Here is a 19,254-nt window from a genome sequence, read left to right on the forward strand (position 1 = left end):
CAGGGTTTGTCCTATTGTAGCTCATCTATCACAAACCCACATAAAAGGAAGTAGCATTCTGTAACAAATACCAAACTTCAGTTACACCCATTTACTATGCAAGGCAAAGTGAGATTGGAAAGCAAAGGCAGGCTGTTGTGTTCCAAAAGGAAGATACTACTATTGGTTTTGTATGGTTTTTGTTTTAACCATGTACACTTTCTAATCGATACCTGATTCGGCAGTATGTAGAAATGACAATGATAACTAGATCTAAAACTACTTATTTTATATTTACAGATTTTACGGCTGTTAAGTTCATATATATATATATTTATAAGGGAGTAGGAAGCCTCATCTAAATCTACCAAAGACTTCATCTACCAATTCAAACCATACCAGCAGTGCAAACCAGTTCACCCCATAACAAGTTCCATGCACTAATTTACTGTCAAGGGAACCTTTTAAAAGTGATCACTCATTCAGGAAGACAAAATAGAACTAGCAGCCTTCATCTTTGTCTATGACGATCCATTTCAAAGTAGTCTACAAATACAACCCTAATCCGATACTTCAAAATTCAACAACTTTCAAACAGAGGCACTCATCATGCACACAGATTCAAAAAGTGATTCCAAAAGCAACTCATTGGGTTTCCTTAAGTCGTGGGTTATTAAGGCATCTTAGTCATGAGTCAAAAGTTGAGTACAAAATGTTAGTCCATGGCATCACTAAGTAGGCTAAAATGCAATTTCATGAACATGCAACGAGTCAGTCATATTGATTCAGTATTGGGTCCATATCATTTAATCTTTGAAAGGAATTTGCTTGTATCTAGGTTTAATAATTCCAGTTGAGTCATTTATAATCCGAGTCATTCTAGTACTCATTCAACTTGAGTTTCAAATTGAGTCACTCAAACTGAATAATTCACATTAGTCATTCAAACGGTTAGTTAATTCATGCACATAGGAGTTACTCACTTTGAGTCAGAGCTATACTTACATTGATTATATATAATTTAAGTTAAAATCATTTATAATCCAATAGTTATATTCATATAATCATATTCATAGAGTCGTTCACTTGGAGTCATTGCATAGAATCATTCTAATATAGAGTCAATCAAATTGAGTCACTCATTTTGAGTCAGAGCAACTGAATTTGACAAATCCAAATTAAATCATTTACAATCCAAGTTAGTCATTCACATATAAAGTCATATACATAGAGCCATTCACTTGTGAGTCATTCACTTGTGAGTCATTCACTTGTGAGTCATTCACTTGTGAGTCATTCACTTGTGAGTCATTGCATAAATTCATACATAATAGAGTCATTTAAATGGAGTCATTCAAATTGAGTCGCTCACTTTCAGTCTAAGCTACTACAATAGTGGGACCGGTAATCCAAGTTATATTATTTATAATCCAAGTTAGTCAATCAAATAGAGTCATATACACAGAGTGATTCACTCGGATTCCAAGCTACTGAAATTGACTACCAGTAATCCAAGTTAAATCATTTATAATCCAAGTTGGTCATTAAATTATATAGAGTCATATATATTCACATTGAGTCATATGTATACACAGAGTCATCCACTTTGAGTCATTCGCACTTTAAGTCTTTGCACAGAATCATTCACAGAGTCATTCGCATGGAGTCATTCATTGCACAAAGTCGGCCAAGAGCCACACTCCCATCTAAGGAATGAATTATTTACAGGCAAAAACTCATCAGGTTTCCAGCCAATCAAGACGAGAATAAACCACATAGCTGGCTGCATGATATGAAGTTATTTGCTGAGTGGATGGAGATCATTTTGTGCACACAAGACAGAAAAGAAAGTTTACTGCATAATGAAATGGAATATACAATATGTGACAAAAACTCACACAATTGGAGATGTTATTTGACCAAAGGATACATTTTGACAAATGAGGACATTTTTTGACAAAAGGAATTCAACAATAGTTTCATAACAAAGAGAACACAATGACAAGATAGTCAAAACAAAGACAAATTAACAGAAACTGGGAAGACAAAGATATCCAAGCACATATCCGTATGTCCATTATCAGCAAAAACAAAAGCAAAGTGCATCTATTTATGTGTGCAGGGAGTACAAATTTTACCTGATTTGCCATGCCTTACGCTATCAGCATGCACATTTCCCTTAAAAGAAACTCTTTGGCACTGCAAGATTGTCAAAATATCAAGAGCTATCTTAAGAACCGCTGAACTAATACTAGGCTTGTTTTTACTCATTTTAATGCCTTTTTCGTCCGATTCCAAATATAGTCATAAAATTTAAAATTCTGAAATTTTCGAATTTTTCGAATTTTTAATTTTTTTTTAAATTTGTCGTCTGCTGCAGATAATTGTCAGTTCCATCAACTGGGCTATTCCAGTTTGAATCCATACACCCCCTACATTCCAGTTTGAATGACCTTAACCTCCGATACAGGGGGTGCAGATTCCAAATGGAATCACCCATTCAGGTAGCCCAAGTTAAAATCTACACCCCTGTGTGGGAGGTTTAAGTCATGTCTTCCATAGGGGGTGTATGGATGTCAAATGGAATGACCCACAATAAGCTTTCCTTAGTCAAGGATTGTGTCGTGTTCATTAAATGTCCATCATACGTCAACAGGATGTATATACAATGAAGAAACCAAATTAAGATACTGCTATTTTTTCATCTGTTTCAAATATTTTGCACACCCATAATTTGGTAAGCATATGCGATATATACAGAATGCGTTTTTAACAGCATCGTAGCAAATGCATGAAGAGTCCAGTAGCACTGCAAAATAAACAAATGCTAACACATTTTGTGTCAATTTGTAAACATGTTAAAATGCTTAACATTAAAATATTCAGAGTTTGGATTTTTAATCCAAACTCTAAAAACATGTGATGCTTAGGAATTTGACATTTGAGGTATTAAACATGTTTGCAAATTGACTGCACAAAATGTTTAGGTGTTTTTGACATTCCTAAACATTTTTTACAGTGCATGCAGTAATGCCTAATATATTGTCTTTCTGTTCTTGTCAAACAACTTGCAGATTTCTGTTTGCATTTTGCAAAATATTTTAATTCACCATTTTGGAGCGTCAATCATGTGCATCAAAATAATGTACTTGCAGCAATTTTTCTACTTTGTTTAATATTGAAAAACAGAAAACATTTCGCATTTAAAGAAAAGCATGTGCATTACAAGTCATGCTTCACATCGCCCTCGGACAAGCATGCCCTATGACAAAAAAATTGTCAGCTTCATATAGTACATGAAATCAGAAGTGCACCATTTTCACTACCATGGGCAACATGCAAATGAGGCAGGTAAGAGTACAGGTATATATGCATTCTCCACTTTATAACTTGTTGATTGTAGATAAGATGTAAGGCTACACTACCAAAAGCTTGGCTCCAATTGATCTAGATTCAGACCATGCTTTCATACCCGATTCGGATCATATTAATCTGGAATCTTACTCAAACTTGATCTTATTAACCATTATTCAATGCCAATTGTGCATGAGACAGGGGTGCATTGTGGGTAATATGCGTGAAAGATAAACGAGCCTGGAAGTTGCTCAGCATTTCAATTGGGTGAACTTTGCACTTTGTCCAAAAATGTTTTGCATATTGTTTGATCTTGATGTCTTGCATACGCCTAGATTGACAAATTTAATTTTTAGAACTACCAATGTTATAAATGTTATTAAATGAAAGAACATTTCCCAAAAAGTTGCAGTTCATTCACACGCCATCAGGCGATTGGATCAATATCTCTTGTCAATGTACCCGATGTCGAAATCTTGAACATGCACGATTGACATTGCGATAGGGGCTTAGAAAATGACATTTCATCTAAAATGAATCCGATTTGAGTAGAATTCTGGAGTAAATTAATCTACATTGGACTTTGGATATAAACCGGATTAAATTTAATCTGGACTTTTTTAGAAGTGTAGAACTTGTCATAAGGATAGTTCAATTCTTGCCATTTTAATTGTTACTGTATACATCTTTCGACCCCAAAAGTCGCCAATGGTCAACAAACGGGCAAGTCCATCACAACATCATAGGACTTCTGATGAAGATTTGCGTCACACATTGAAAATTCAAGGTTAGTTGAATTTTTGTGCTGAAAGTCAGTTTAAACTTGTATACATCTTGTAATATAGACAAATTTGAAAGTTATCCTTGGTCGAAGAGGAAGCTTATTGAACAAACCAACAGATATATCTCCAATATTTATTGCTGATGTTTTTGACAACTATAAAATTAATTTCTACTGCTGACACTTGTCATACTGATGATTCATAAAAACAAACAAATGTGCAAACAGGAATATGGTAAAACAGGGTAAAAACAGAAGTGAATAAATAAATCGACAGACAAGGACAACAAACAGAACAGATAAGAGTATTTGACATACACAAGGTGCAAGTTAGTGTATCACTTTTACTGTATGAATGCTGGGTATGAATGTTTATAGCTTGTTATAAGAAAAAGTTACATTTCAACTATGTTTTTGAGTAATGAACAGTGGTGTAGCTTGAGGGACGGGGTGGTAAATTTCACACCCACAGAATTTTTAGAGATAAAATGTGGATGGCAAAGAGTAAAGTATCATTAAAATGACTGAAAATGGGACAAATATTTACAAATTGGGATGAAAATTTGGCTTCTCCCCTACAATAGACCAGCAATTGACAAATTGGGGTGGAAATTTAGTCCCTCCCCCCCTACACATACTAAAAGGCTGGCTACGCCCCTGGTAATGAAATAATGAAACAAAATTGACAGGCAAAATGAAAAAAACCTAGAGTGTATATATAAAGACAAGAAAAAAATCCAAAATTTGTAATAAACTTGTCCTTTTTTTATTAGCATTTTCCTTGAATTTGATGTGCAGTTAACTTCAGAGTGTGGAAACATTAATTTCCCTTCGAACAAAACTGAATTGCTAAAAATAGTAAACTGCAAATAACTGAAATGGGCTGTTCCAGTTGAAACCCTTACACTCCCAATGGAAGACATGACCACACAGGGAGTGTGAATTTCAAATGGGGTGACCTGAATGGGCAACTTCATTTGAAATCTTCACCCCCTGTGTGGGAGATTAAGGTCATGTCTTCCACAGGGGGAGTACATGTTTCATCTGGAATATCCCAATAAATCTCTTTTATATGCAGACTGAGTTTTACATTGGATTATATAAAGAACGGCTTTCAATATCTTTTTGCATTATAAAGTCGCTGCCCTCTGGTCTGGCAAGATTCAGTGATGCCACTATGCCAGCAGTGAAGACGCCTAAATGGGTTACTTGAAGAACTCATGCTATAATGGCTCAGAAAATCATGGCACGACTTGCCAAAAATTGAGCTATTTTGTTTGTATCTGGCCGTGTCAGCATGTTTGATGTAATTTCCCTTATACCGGTACTAAGTCAATTTAAAAAAAGGTTTTTAGAGTATTTGATGCTTAAATACAACATTGGCCAAATAAGAAATACATTTAGAAATAACTATCAAAATGTTATTATAAAATTCAATTCTGATTCTAACTTTGCTTTGCATGCTACCCATAGGCTGCAACATAAAAAGTCCCTGATATATTTTTTCAAAATATCAAGAGATATCTCAAGAACCTCTGAACCAATCCTGGGCTTGTTTGATTTCAATTATTTTAGTCATAAAAAAAAAATTTTGAATCTTTTTTTTTAACTGCAATCGACACCCGAGTGGAGAGAGTTCATTGTACCATGCATTTCTTTTGCGGATTCCAAATATGGTCATGAAAATGAATTTTTAAAAGAATTTGGAAACCTGTCGTCTGCAGCCCACACCCACGTGGAGGCAGTTTTAAATGAGAGTGCACTGTCAAAGAAAAACACTCAGGTTGGAATTCCGAAAGGGGGTTTAAACCTAGGTTTAGCTAAACCCAGGTTTAAACCTAGGTTTAAACCTAAGTTGCGTTTCCCGTAGCTGGTTTAAGTTAAACCTGGGTCTAAAGCTGAGTACTAAAGTCGCAAAAGCCGGGTCTAACTTAAACCTGGCAGGGGGTAGGTTTAAGTCCAGGTTTAAGTGCATTTGTCTGCATGCCAACCACTGAAGCCTGCTTGTTACGGAAGCGGACCACTGCAATTCATGGTATTTGCAACTGGAAAAATGTGCCACAGAACCAATTTTTGGAAGTCATAATAAAAGGATTATGTTCCATAATGAATAGAGAAGAGTTGTGACAATTGTAACCAGAGTTTGAAAGCGGGGGTGATCGGCCAAGCTTGTACACAGCTGCAATCATGGGCATGGCAGTGACAGCGCAATACACGGCAGTGACAGTCATACCGATACCGGTACTTACGGCACAGTGCAATAGCATAGGGCAGCGTCATGACAGTGAAGGTAAGAAACGCGTCGACTTATTCGTGACATATTAATACTGTTTTACCACCTAAAAGCCCCTATATAATGTAAATCACTCATTTATATTGGTGACGATTTAAGGCTGTGGTATTGTTTTAGTCAAGCTTAGGAATCGATTAGGTTAGGCTTAGCCTTAACAAATTACATGTTATTGTTAATACCGTGTACAGGAGAATAGCCTAGCCGAGGCTTTGTGGATTTTTATCAGCAAACGAAGCTCGGACAAAGCTTTTTCAATGTTCCCTTATAAGTCTGGGCTTTTTTCCAATGAGTTTCAGCTTGAAATGAAGATGTAAGGACTCAGGAGTTTAATACTCACGGTAGAGTGATGTCGTGGTGTTAGAAGCCGGTGTAGAAGTAAAACGTTTAGGCCTACCCCATCAGGCGGCCCTGGCCTGGTCATGATGGTCCTAGCCCGGGGGTCCTAGCTGGCTAGCCTAGGGCTTAGGATATCATGGGATGGGCTGTAGCCATGGTAGCCTTGGCAAAAACTGTATCAGTACCGGTACCCACAATACACATATTTTCCGTAGGCCTATGTTCTTCAAGATTTAGGGATTTTGTCTATGTAAATAATAGGTCAGGCTTCAAGTTCAAGCTTGGTAGTGGAACATCCTAGGCCCTAGCCTTAATACCGACCTGTACCATTTATAGGGGCATAGGCCTAGGGCATAATTATGTGATGGCATGCCTGCCCTACATAGGCCCTATGTTTACAGGCTGGCTAGGCCTGGACTCAGGCTGTTCCAGGCTTATTATTGAACTTGAAGCTCCGCCTAATTATTTTAATATAAAATCTACCGTTTGTTTAATATTTTGTCTGACTCGTGCTAGGGCATTTATCAGGTCATCGTGGTATAACTGGTACTAGGCCTATGAAAGTTTGGTCAAACAGGCATATTATCAGGCATAGGCCTATATAAAATAGATTGCTCATCATTCCTGTGACTGATTAATTTTATTGAATTCTCAGTGCTCACTGAAGTATATTTTTAGATACGCCATCATGATCAGGTAGGCCTAAATCTTACTACAAATTGCAAATTTTAAATGCATGAAACTCTGCGACTGATTAACAGCAGTACAAAATAAAATGGTATGCTTTGTTTTGTTTTTTTCGTTTACAGGCCCGGTTTACAGGTCAAACTGTCAATGTCATGTCAAGAGGAATGTTTTCTAATCTGAGTGATGATTCCCATGCACCATAACTTGAGGTTATTTTGGTAAGTTTAAAAGTATGGAATGTAGGTATGAGGTAATTTACTGCCTCATTCCAGAAAAAAAGCACTGATTTTATTGGATTAAAAAAAACATCAAGTCTGACAAACGAAACATAGCTCAATCGTAATCATTCATTTGGTACTGACCGTAGACAATAGAAAAAGTTCACTATTGTACTAATTTCTTGGGGGAAGCCAAAAACGTGCATTTTCGACATGTTTTCTGACAATCGAGTCACAAACATCAAAGACTTGGAACATGTCTAAGCATTCAAAATCTTGAGTATATGCCACAATGTTGCTCTAATTTTTACTTTTTGTGTGTTACCTTTGAAATGATAGGCTAAAAGAATAAAACATGCTTTTTCCAAAAATTAGAATGCATAAATTTAAATTAGACTTCATACAAATCTTTATATTTTTTGTTCATGAATATTATACCAGGCCTAGTAAAAGAAATATCTCAACAGACAACAGCAATTATGAGAAAATTTTCTTCACATGCCAAAATCTCAAAATTGAGAGTGGGGGTGTGTGGGGGGGGGGGGCAAGATTTGGATATAGTTCTAATTCATATTTTTAACTATTTTTTTCTTTCTTTCATTACAGAACAAGCTACATGATGAAGTAACCGCGATCCCCGGCTGAGATCCACTGGCCATCAAAGTTAGGACTACAGAATCGATGAGCAGTACAACCACAAGTGTTTTTAACATGAAACTTTTTACTTTGCTAAATGTTATAGGCCTTTAACATGTTTATGTTTAAGCCTACTAGTGTAACACAAACATGATAACATATGAGACTTTTGGTATCGATATTATTACTCCGAATACTAGTTTGTGTATACTACTCAATGGAAATGAAGACAAGTTTTGTACGCTGCACGTTTCACACACTATTGTCATTATCATTAAGTCTTAGGAAGGTATTAATTTTAAACATGTCCTTTAATGGGTAACATGGTCTTCACTACTTTCCTATATGAAACCAGCATGGGCGTCAATCCTGGAGGGGGACATAATATCAAATGTCCGAGAAGGCCTATGCCCATTCGCATTTTGGTAACTGAATCAATAGTACCGGGGTAGTCTACAGTATAATAGCCATTTTGAGATCTGCACAAAAATAACCAAAAATAATGTAAAATGTCCACCAAATGACTTCAAAATTTGGATTTGCTTTTTTTTCAACTTCTGAAGGGGCACATCCCTCCCGGGGCGACCACTCACATAAATGGTCTGTACGCATGCGTGACCAAAAAAAAAAAAAAACAAGGAAAAGGGGGTGTTTTTCTAGGCAAGGCAAGTTACGTGAGTGACGCATTTATGGTCTAAAAAACACTGATTTTCAAGAATAAGGGTATAGTTTTCTGTAACTGAACAACTTGTTTAGGGTACCTTTTCAAATATTTGGTAAATTACAAGTCCAAAAAGTGCTGGTAGGGGGGTTTAAAGAAAAACACTATCATACTTGAGTGGCCCCTGGGCATCCCTCTCGTACGTGCGGCGCTGACATATCTTTTCACATCCGTGCCCCTCCTCCATTTTCAGAACAGATCGACGCCCATGACATGACCTGACAGTAGGCCTGACATAATCTTAATAAATAAATAAACAACCCAGCAAACACAAAAACGTTTTCAAAACGTTTTAGATAAGTTATATTTTGACTTTTGGTTTAGGTAAAAACGTTTTAATAAGGTCCTGATAACGCTTTTAAAACGCTTTTGTATGAAAACACACTACAACAATATTTTTAAATGTTTTCAAAAATGTTATTGTAAACTATTTTTGCAAACATTTTTACCAAATATTGTGTCGATACTTAAATAACATTATGTTAAAATATTTGAACACAGCAAACACAGAAATGTTCTTAAAATGTTGTTTTTTTCAAAACCTTTTAATAACATTTAAATGTCGGGTTATATACAGGTCATGAAAACGTTTTAAAACGTTACTGAAAATATTTTGGGCAAACATTTTTCGCAAAATATTTTTCAACCCCAACTGTATAGAATGTTTTGTATCAAGTTTTCAAGAATGTTTTTGGAATGTTATTAAAACGTTTTATACCCTTTATATAACCGACATTTAAACGTTTTCTCTAAACATTTTTTGTTTGCTTAGCAGTAGATTATCAAATTTTTTATTTAAGGTTGTGAAAACGCTTTATAATCTTAATATACCCGCTATATAACCCGACATTTAAACGCTTTTCTGACAACCTTTTATAACCTTTTGCGAATGATGTCGAAAACGTTTTGTGTTTGCTGGGAACAAACCTCTATGCTACTTGAAACGAATTCATTCAATGTTATTATTTAATGTACAAGGTGGTTAAAATTACTTAATCAGTAGACTATTTGAAGTGATGGATTATGTATCATGTTTAACATTAATAATAAAATAAATATGCTACACAGTTTGTACTTTTATTATAATAGGTCAGTGTTTTGTTTTAATATTCTAAATCTAAATTATAGCTATTTTATGCCTGCAATAGGATACACCAGGCATCTTCAATTATGAGGCCTACCCTCCGCGCTGTCCGTAAAAAGAGAGAACCATGTGATGATGCCTCCTCGATGAGTTGTAAATGTAATGAACGAAATAAACGGACAGCGGAGGGTATTCCGTAGGCTAGGCCCAAATTATACTAACCTTGCGGAAATTGCCAAACAGCGTGCCACTTTGAATGCCCCTCTCAGCCTGACAAAAATTGCTTGCCCCTCTCGGCCTGCTAAAAAATTGTTTGTCTCCCAACCCCCACCGCTTGGCCAGCCAAAAACATTTAAGCACACCATGTCAAACTTGTGGGAACCCAATTTGCAAATTCGAAAGCAGTGAGCATATTGGTCATGTGAAAAACGGAAAGAACGCTTTCATACTCTGCGGATAAGCCCTTTTAGAGCATTTTATTAAAAGGTGCCCGTAAATGTGTGCAAAAATAGCTGGGTAAAATATGCTTGCTCTTCTTTTTTGGCTTGCCAAAACAGCCCCCCCATTTTACCCTCCCCAGGCTTCATAATTATTGCACCTGTATTATATGTGAAATATCAAGAAATGAAATTTAAAAAAATACCATTTCAGCTTAATCACTGTTAGGCCTACAATGATGCAACGTGAGTGTTGTTTAAACTTGGGAAAATCATAGTAAAATAAGGCTGAACTTTCGTGGATTATAGATCTCCGTATATGGTTAAAAAATAAGAATCATTTTCATCAATAAACTCAGAAACATGAAAAAGATAACAACTCTAGGCCCTACTACCCGCTATTTATTCACAATTTCCCACACCAATGCCTATTATAGCCTTTCAAATAAATTGGAATATCATACCCATGCACAAAGTTCCGTGTAATATGCATAAGAGTATACACCACAGTTAGTACTATGCGGCTACTGAAACCAGGTCTAAGTTTAAACCTAGGTTTAAACCCAGGTCTAACTAGTCCGAGCTTTGAATCGTAAAATAACTTAAACCTAGGTTTAGGCTTAAGCCGGGACTAGTTAGACCCAGGTTTAAGTTAGCACCGGCTTAAGTTAAACCACCTTTCGGAATCCCAACCTCACAGAACAGAACACAACAAGACAGACAAATACAATATACAAATGACCTAAAGACAAGTAGCGTGGATAAAAGAAGAAAATACCAAAACATAACTTGCACTTGCATTTTCATGAGCAAAACTAAACAATTAAATCAAATCATGTTCCTATCATGTGCAGAAATAAAATGCATGCATGCATGTGTGCATGAAATTAAATGATCTTTTGAATCAAAATTTGTAAATACTTTTCCTGACTGTATGCTTCACTATCACATCAAATTCTCCCCAGTCATTATAAGGGTGCAACTTTCACATAATATTTCATATCATTTTCCTATTGGAAGAACACTGACAAGAGTCTTTGAAAAAACATGCCGTGAGCATTTTTAATAAACCAGACACAAAATTATGAAACACATTTTGACTTTCTGTTGGCATTCATGAGAAGTAAGGGCAAGGGCAGCCGGGTGCTGTTCCCATTCCCCTGGGGGACAATGACAATTGACAATATTTGCACCGCTACCCCCTGGGGGTGAAAAGAATAACAACTAGCAATATTCCCATACCTTATTTGTATGTGCAAATTGGACTGTTCCCTTTGAAATCCACACCCCCTATGGAAGATTTGACCATAATCTTTCACACAGGGAGTATGTCTTTTAAATTGAGTTACCTGAATGGGTGATTCCATTTGAAGTCTCTACCCCCATGTGGGCAATTAAGGTCATGTCTTCCACAAAGGGCGTGTGGATTTTATATGGAACAGCAAATACCAAAAACTTCCAAGGTGGCGCATCTGTCACATGGCTATAGCGGGTATCGCTGCATGCTAACATTTTCAGCTCAATATCAAGTCAATAATTGAGTTTTTATTATTATTTTTATTATTATTATAAATCTCAAGATCTACTACATTGATTTTATTTATCAATCAAAGAAAACTAATAAAAAATATATCAGTAGCAAAAAACTAAAATCAGTGAAAATTTTATGTTAATAGACCTAAAACATTCTATAGCTGTTAACATAGTTCCTATGCTATCTACTGAAGATAGCAAGTTTGTGGATAATTCAAAATTGCAACTCGTATTTATGTTCATAATAACATCCTAATTTTATTTTCATTCATTCATTTACTTGTGTTTCTAAATTCTACCAAAGCCTACAGGATATTCTGAAGAAAAAAAAACCCTATATATTTTGAAGGAAAAAACTATAAATGTAAATATTTTACCAGAAAAAAACAACCAAAATTAACAAAAAAAATAGTACCAACTGCAATAAAGTAAGCTGCAGTGTGACAGCATACAATGACAAGTCATAACTGTGTAATGACCTTTTCTTTGTTTCCAGTACCATGTTTTACTAATGTTTCTTGGAAATTTGTGAAAAGCAATGAAGCCTATTCAATTTTGCCATTTTTAGCTTACTTTAATAGAAACATCCTATTCCACAGCAGCTACATCATTTATATTACTTTCTATTAATTTTGGACACAATGGCAACATTTCCTAAGATCCTTATTTTTTTATTATTATTATGTTTTGTAGTTAGTTGTAAAAGCTGATGTGTGTGTACCTTAGCATATTACAAAACATTTCACTTGGAAATAAAACAACTTAATTTACACTATTCTCTTGCGAGGAAGTGTTTTTGAAACTTGTGTTTTTATATAAGTGTTTTTATATAATCTTCTGTTTCTTAAACTTATCCTTCCTGTGAATGATAGGTCTTAAGCTTCAATATTTCAACCCAAGGGACAAGCTACAGGATCTTTCAAATGGAATTCTTTTCTTTTCCATGTAAATATATTAAATGAAGAATAATTAGGAAAGAAATAACTGCCAAAGTAGATTGGATTAACTTGAAAACACTTTCTTAAACACTTGAGAACGTTTCTGCAATCTTACTGGCTCTTAGCCATGTCATATCAGTACGGGACTGGCCGATTCTAAGTGATTCCTTGTAAAATGTAGTATTTCATTTCAAAATTTGGTATACTTTTTATTTGAATTGACAGCATTAGTTTTGGCGTAAAACAACTCGGCTTCAACTATAGTTGTTTTACTTAAAATAATGATGTTGCCCATGTTATATGAGATGATAGATGCACGACAGCAGCTAAAAACAATACCGCTATTTTCCGAATATAAACTATGCGCTGCTTTGGGGTATCTGTATAGGCTGTTTTGTTATTTTTATCAGGAAGGCCTAAAAAATTGGCGTAACCTGACCACGCCTAGTCGCACTACCGACCCTGAATATTATTTCATTTTTGAAAGAAAAAAATTATGTAAGTTTTTGTTAGAAAATATTGTTAAAGAGTGCAAATAAATAATAGTTTTAAGTGCTATGTCTTTCAAAGAACTGGTTAAAGACTGCATTGTTTTGCACTTTCAGTTTCTGGGAAATTCTTCAATTGCTGTGTGTTTATCCAGTTGGCTTTCCTAATATTCAAGACGTCATCAGAAAAGTTATTAATGTCTTATTTTTTAGATACGATATTTGATTTGTTTATTTTTATTGCCTTTTTTGACGAATATGCCAACAGGCAAAGCTAACTGTTAATGACTTCCGCTTTTTCCCCCATTTATTTTTTGTTCACTTACACATAGCCATTCCAAGGATTTTAGTAAAAATATGAAGTACTTCCTATCATATTGTGATCTTTTTTAGTATAAATATAATGTAATTTTAAGTACTTTCTATCGCATTGTGATCTTTTTTATCGATAAAAGTGTGGATTTTAACAAAAAATACTAACTTTTCTTTATCACAATCAAAACTGCTTATTAATATCATCAATTTAAAAAAGGCGGGAAATTAAGTGCTTCATTGTGATCAATTTTATCTTTAAATTATTATCTTCACTATATTATTATGCATGTAAAATGATTTTGTTTTGGGAATATACAAATTACTTGTCTCAACCATTATTTAGCTAAACTAGCCCCAAAAATAAACTTTCAAAGATTTTTGTTGCTATTTTAATAGAAACTGAAAAGTTGCCATCTTTCCCCAAATATATCAATTAATAGCAATTATAATAAAAAAATCTACAGCCCCGTACTTGAGCCAAGACTTACGCATTCACTCTGCAAAAGTTTTATTTACACAACTAAGCGCAACCAGAGATTTTTGGCTTTTCAAAATTCTGTGCACATTTAGTGGTCTGCCCTGATGTTGGCTAAGCCATTCAGCTTATTTGACATATGCCATGGTATACGAAGATCTGATATGGGGTGCTAAACCCAGATTGATATTATGTAAAATGCTGCTTTATCGCTATGTGTGGATACGGATTTAGAATTCAATGTACGATATTTGGCACGGTTATAATGTCCTAATAAATATGCAAGATATTCTTGATAATGTTAGACTGACTCACAGTCTATAAATGGAAAATGTAACAGTAAAATAAGACTTGTTTACCCAGTATTTGCATTAATTTAGAAGAAAAAAAACCATTTTCCTATCCTGATATCAAGAAAGATTCTTGATTCTAGTTCTTGTGTATATTTGTACCTACTGACCCCTACCCAACCCCTACTTTTTGGGTCTTTTCCAGAAGTTACTATTTCAAAATAATATGAAAAGTTGTGCATACTCAGTATTAAAGATGAAACAAATACTAAAATTAACTATACAAATATGGAACAGGAATGTTTGTCCTCACTTAGAAGCATTTTTTTCAATATGGTTACGAAAACATTTATTTCTCCTCCCCACCCCCCCCCCCAAAATAAATTCAAGGAGATTTCAAATTTGAGCCCCCATGAGCATTACTGCCTTCCTTACAAATGGCCCCTGATTGGCTAATCATGTGATAAAATCATCTAAGTAACCAATCAAAATATAGTTTTAATAATTTTAAACTTTATTCTTACCATATCTCTGATTGGCTCAATACATGATATAGCTCTCTTTGCAACCAATCAAAATCGTTCTCATTGGGTAATAAATGTTTAATATTTTGTACAATACTTTGGTTATAAATTGATGCAAATTTCAGGGCAGCTATGCAGAATGGAGCCATTTTGTCTGTACTCTATGGTATTTGTTCTCTCTGCTCTCGGGCGAAACTCAGTCCGATTGTGTTCAATTCATTGCTTTCTCTCATGACATATTACCACTATACACCATGCGATATATTGCCAGCTTGGTATCTACACCACGCTGGGATGTGGCGTGGAAATGGGACGGTAAATGATGAGTCTTTACGTGACAGAGCCTATTTGAGTGACGTGGGTGATGTTGTGTTGCTTGTTTAATTCATCCTTATACTAAATATGCATTCATTTGAGGAATCGAAATATCACAACAACTTTGCTGTTATATTTTGATTACATTTCAAAATTCACCAAATCCTAAAGGCAAAGCTTGTTTAAACTGTATTAATTGCAAATGAATTTTGAGTGAGTAGATATGATATTTGTTTTTATCTCCTGAAGGGAGGAAAAATTGTAAAAATAATATATGAGTCACATTTTATCAGTTGGAATTACATCATATTCCATATTGCATCCCCAAAATGTCACGCTTTGAATAAAAAAAGATTCATTAACCAAACAATGTGTATTCATAAAATCAAAACTTGCCTATATTAGATCAATTCATATGTTATTTGATTTTATCTTCTTTATGCATCAGGGATTATATCTTGTTTTTATCTGATTCATGTATCAAGAACAAACATTTCTGTATCTATAGGGTTTTCTTTGCAAATATGCAAGCAATAAAGTTGTAAGAAAAACAAAATTTTATCAGTAATTTTACATTGATAAGAGGCTTGATATAGCTGACACTACAGAATGTGTCAGTTTAAATATGTATGACCTTTAATGCTCTGCATACCTGTCAAAGTACAAGTTTTGAGATATTTTCTCAAAATATCACGGCTATCTTAAGAACCACTGAACCAATACTAGGCTTGTTTGTACTCATTTCAATGCATTTTTCATGCTGATTCCAAATATGGTCATGAAAATTTACCATTCTGAAATTTATGAATTCGCATAAAAATTGAAACTTGTCGTCTGCAGTCGACACCCACGTGGAAAGAGTTATCTCAGAGAAAAGAAATAATCTGTTGAAATTGCATTTTTCCATGCAAACTATTAATAGACATCAGAAATCAATGAATATTTTTTAAGTGCAAGTTACTTTTGGACAGAACAAAGTGTTGCTAAACCATCTACTAATAAAAAAAATATAAAAAAAGAACGACACAAACTCTTGATGTTTGATGTGAATAAAGCTTCACAAGAAATAACACAGAGTACAAACTGAATTATAAAACATAATGTGTGCACAAAACGCAGTCAAGTATATGGTGCAAAGCATAATCAAGACCAGCTTCGTGGGAAGTTTTAGCACTAAAGAGCAAAGTAAGGTTTCATAAAACAGAATGGCTGAAGTACTGAAACCACTGTTCTACAAAACAAAAGCCACAAGCCATTACCCATGCAGATACATCATAATACACAGTCATCAAAATCATATCAAAATTCCATAACTGAGCAACCAATATATATATTATACATAATCGTTTTATAGTTTAAAAAAATAAACAAACACATCTCACTCTACGGTGGACGTACGAAAAATGCTCCGCAATAAATCACCAAGAGTCACTAGGTGGACTAACTTGACTTGACGACGACTTTTTTCAAAGATATAATGTTGCAGACGATGAAAAAAACGACAATAGAAAATCACGTAACGACAACTAATTTGACCAATAGAACAAGTGGAGGGGTGAAGATACAATGGACATCATCACCTTGGTAACTACCCCATCAAAACACCTAGAGAGGCTAAGGGAAATTTTATATTAACCTATATGGTTACCGGCGTAATGCTGCATTCCTTGGTAGGCCTGCTGTAGAGGGTCTGCTGCGGCGGTGGCGGCGGCTGCTGCTTGAGCTGTACATGTGAAAATAAAAAATAAAAAAGAGCCAACATGGGTTAAAATATGGGGAAAATATCGCAAGAAACTAAATGGCTGACTAACAGTACTGATCAAAGGTCATCGACTTTTTTGTGGACTGGTACACAAGACAAACTTGACACTCGTCTGCACAGGAGGCAGGGTGCACTTGGCATTAGTGCTGCGCCTAACTGCGTGTACACGTGTACGTCATTCTATGACCAACCCACGGCATTATGAGTTGGGCCTATTATTAGTTGAACGAGGTATAAGCGTGCATGTGTGAGATGAACATAATTCGACTCTATTTGTCTGTCCTTTCAATATCTATTAATAAAACAGAATTATGTTTACATGTCACTCCAGATGTAACACTTTCCTACAGGACAGCTTTTCTTTAATGTAATAATATTGGCCTTCACCGGCTTCAAATTACCTATCAAATCATGATTAACACGCTAAAGGCAGCCCTCTCAACAGGCCACTTATATGCGTTATTAAACTCTGGCATTATTAGAGTCTTGTCATCATTATGTGTCATACTCAAGCTGTGTTATACAACATCAGTCAACTTTACTCCACCAATGAGGACAACTTGATATTGCATAAGATCTTCTTAGGTTATAAACATTTTTCCCCAATATCTAGGAATGGGCAATTCCAGTTGAAACCCATACACCCCCTGTGGAACATTTGATTTTCCACACAGGGGTGTGAATTTCAAATAGGGTTACCTGAATGGGTGAGTCCATTTGAAATCTACACTCCCTATGTGGAAGATTATATTAGATCATGTCTACTACAGGGGGTGTATGAATTTCAACTGGTATAGCCTAATTAGGATATTAAACACACATAAAAAGAGGTTAACAAACTGCATCCCTGGAAGGATGCATTGTGGGATATTTAGGGAAAAAGGTTTATAGGCTGATTATGAAATAACAGCATTCCCGTTTCTGTTTTTCCATTGTTTTGTATCACAAAAATTTGTTTCAAATTTGACCATTATAGATCACATTTGCATGGGAGCTATTTATACATGTTGAATTTTTTTCGGATATTTAAACGACATCACTTGTCTAAATATCTATTTTGAGCAATATCTGAGATTCTACCTAAAGTTTCTTCATTTCTGATCTTGTCACCGATAAATGGATTTTACAAAAATAACTTGATTCCTAAAAACACTATGATAGGTCAATTCCAAATCTGAAGAATGGGATTTAAATTTTATCATCAATTTTATCTCAAATCTTGTATGCTATTGCGGCTACCATTACGTTCACTATAAATAACGTAATCTAGCATGAACCCAAATTTAATGCAGACCCAACTCATGCGTAACTAGATAATCAGCAGAAAATTATTCATAACATATTTGAAGATCATTAAAATTTCATGATGTAGAGTATGAAAAACCCAAATCCTTACGGCAAAAATCGGAGCTTCACCGTTCGCAGATTATTAAATAGCCTATATTCGGGCACATACTGGAACACAGTCTTAAGTACTGGGTTTAATTATCTCGGTGATATTACCGTAAATGCCCTATAGATCATCAGATTTGGTATTAGTTGCTCCATCAATGCATGCAAAATGTTCGTACACCTATATATAAGTCATGCTTTCTCGTATGTATGTTAATTTAGAATGAAAAATACACACATATACTCAACATGCTCTTGGGTCATTCAAATAATTAAGCAAAAAGAAGTGCTTTACTTTGTCCAGAAACAGCTCGTCAATAGTATAAATTGAATAAGGGCACTTAAATTAATCAATTCAGGAAAATAGCTCACCAAAGATCAATATACAGTATCTTAACATGGATAAATCAAAGTAGCAAGCTCGTGACTTTTAACATCATGTAATTTAATATGAAGTTTGGTTCAAAGACAAATTTCAGAAATGTTCGATTTTGAAAAATCAGAATAACCCAACAGACTGTGTGCATGCATGTATGTAACCTGTTTATTTCAACACTAACTAATAGTTAATCACTTAATAATTTCAACATTAAATAGTTAACCACTTAATATATAGGCCTACTTAAAAACAAAACATGCATTACAACATTGTCCAATATGTGTTGGTGACTATGTTACTGACCTAATATGGTATGC

General features: G+C 34.8%; 1 protein-coding gene across 1 annotated transcript in view; it reads right to left on the minus strand.

Moving 5' to 3' along the window:
• Positions 1 to 19,254, minus strand: part of LOC140142728 (CUGBP Elav-like family member 3-A) — a 250,638-nt gene that overhangs the window by 17,425 nt on the left and 213,959 nt on the right. The window contains exon 11 of the mRNA XM_072164723.1: positions 17,053 to 17,127. Within this exon, the coding sequence (XP_072020824.1) occupies positions 17,053 to 17,127 (75 nt within the window). The remainder of the gene's footprint in view (positions 1 to 17,052; positions 17,128 to 19,254) is intronic.

The sequence above is a fragment of the Amphiura filiformis genome, chromosome 20 (assembly GCF_039555335.1).
Source record: "Amphiura filiformis chromosome 20, Afil_fr2py, whole genome shotgun sequence".
NCBI lineage: Eukaryota > Metazoa > Echinodermata > Ophiuroidea > Amphilepidida > Amphiuridae > Amphiura > Amphiura filiformis.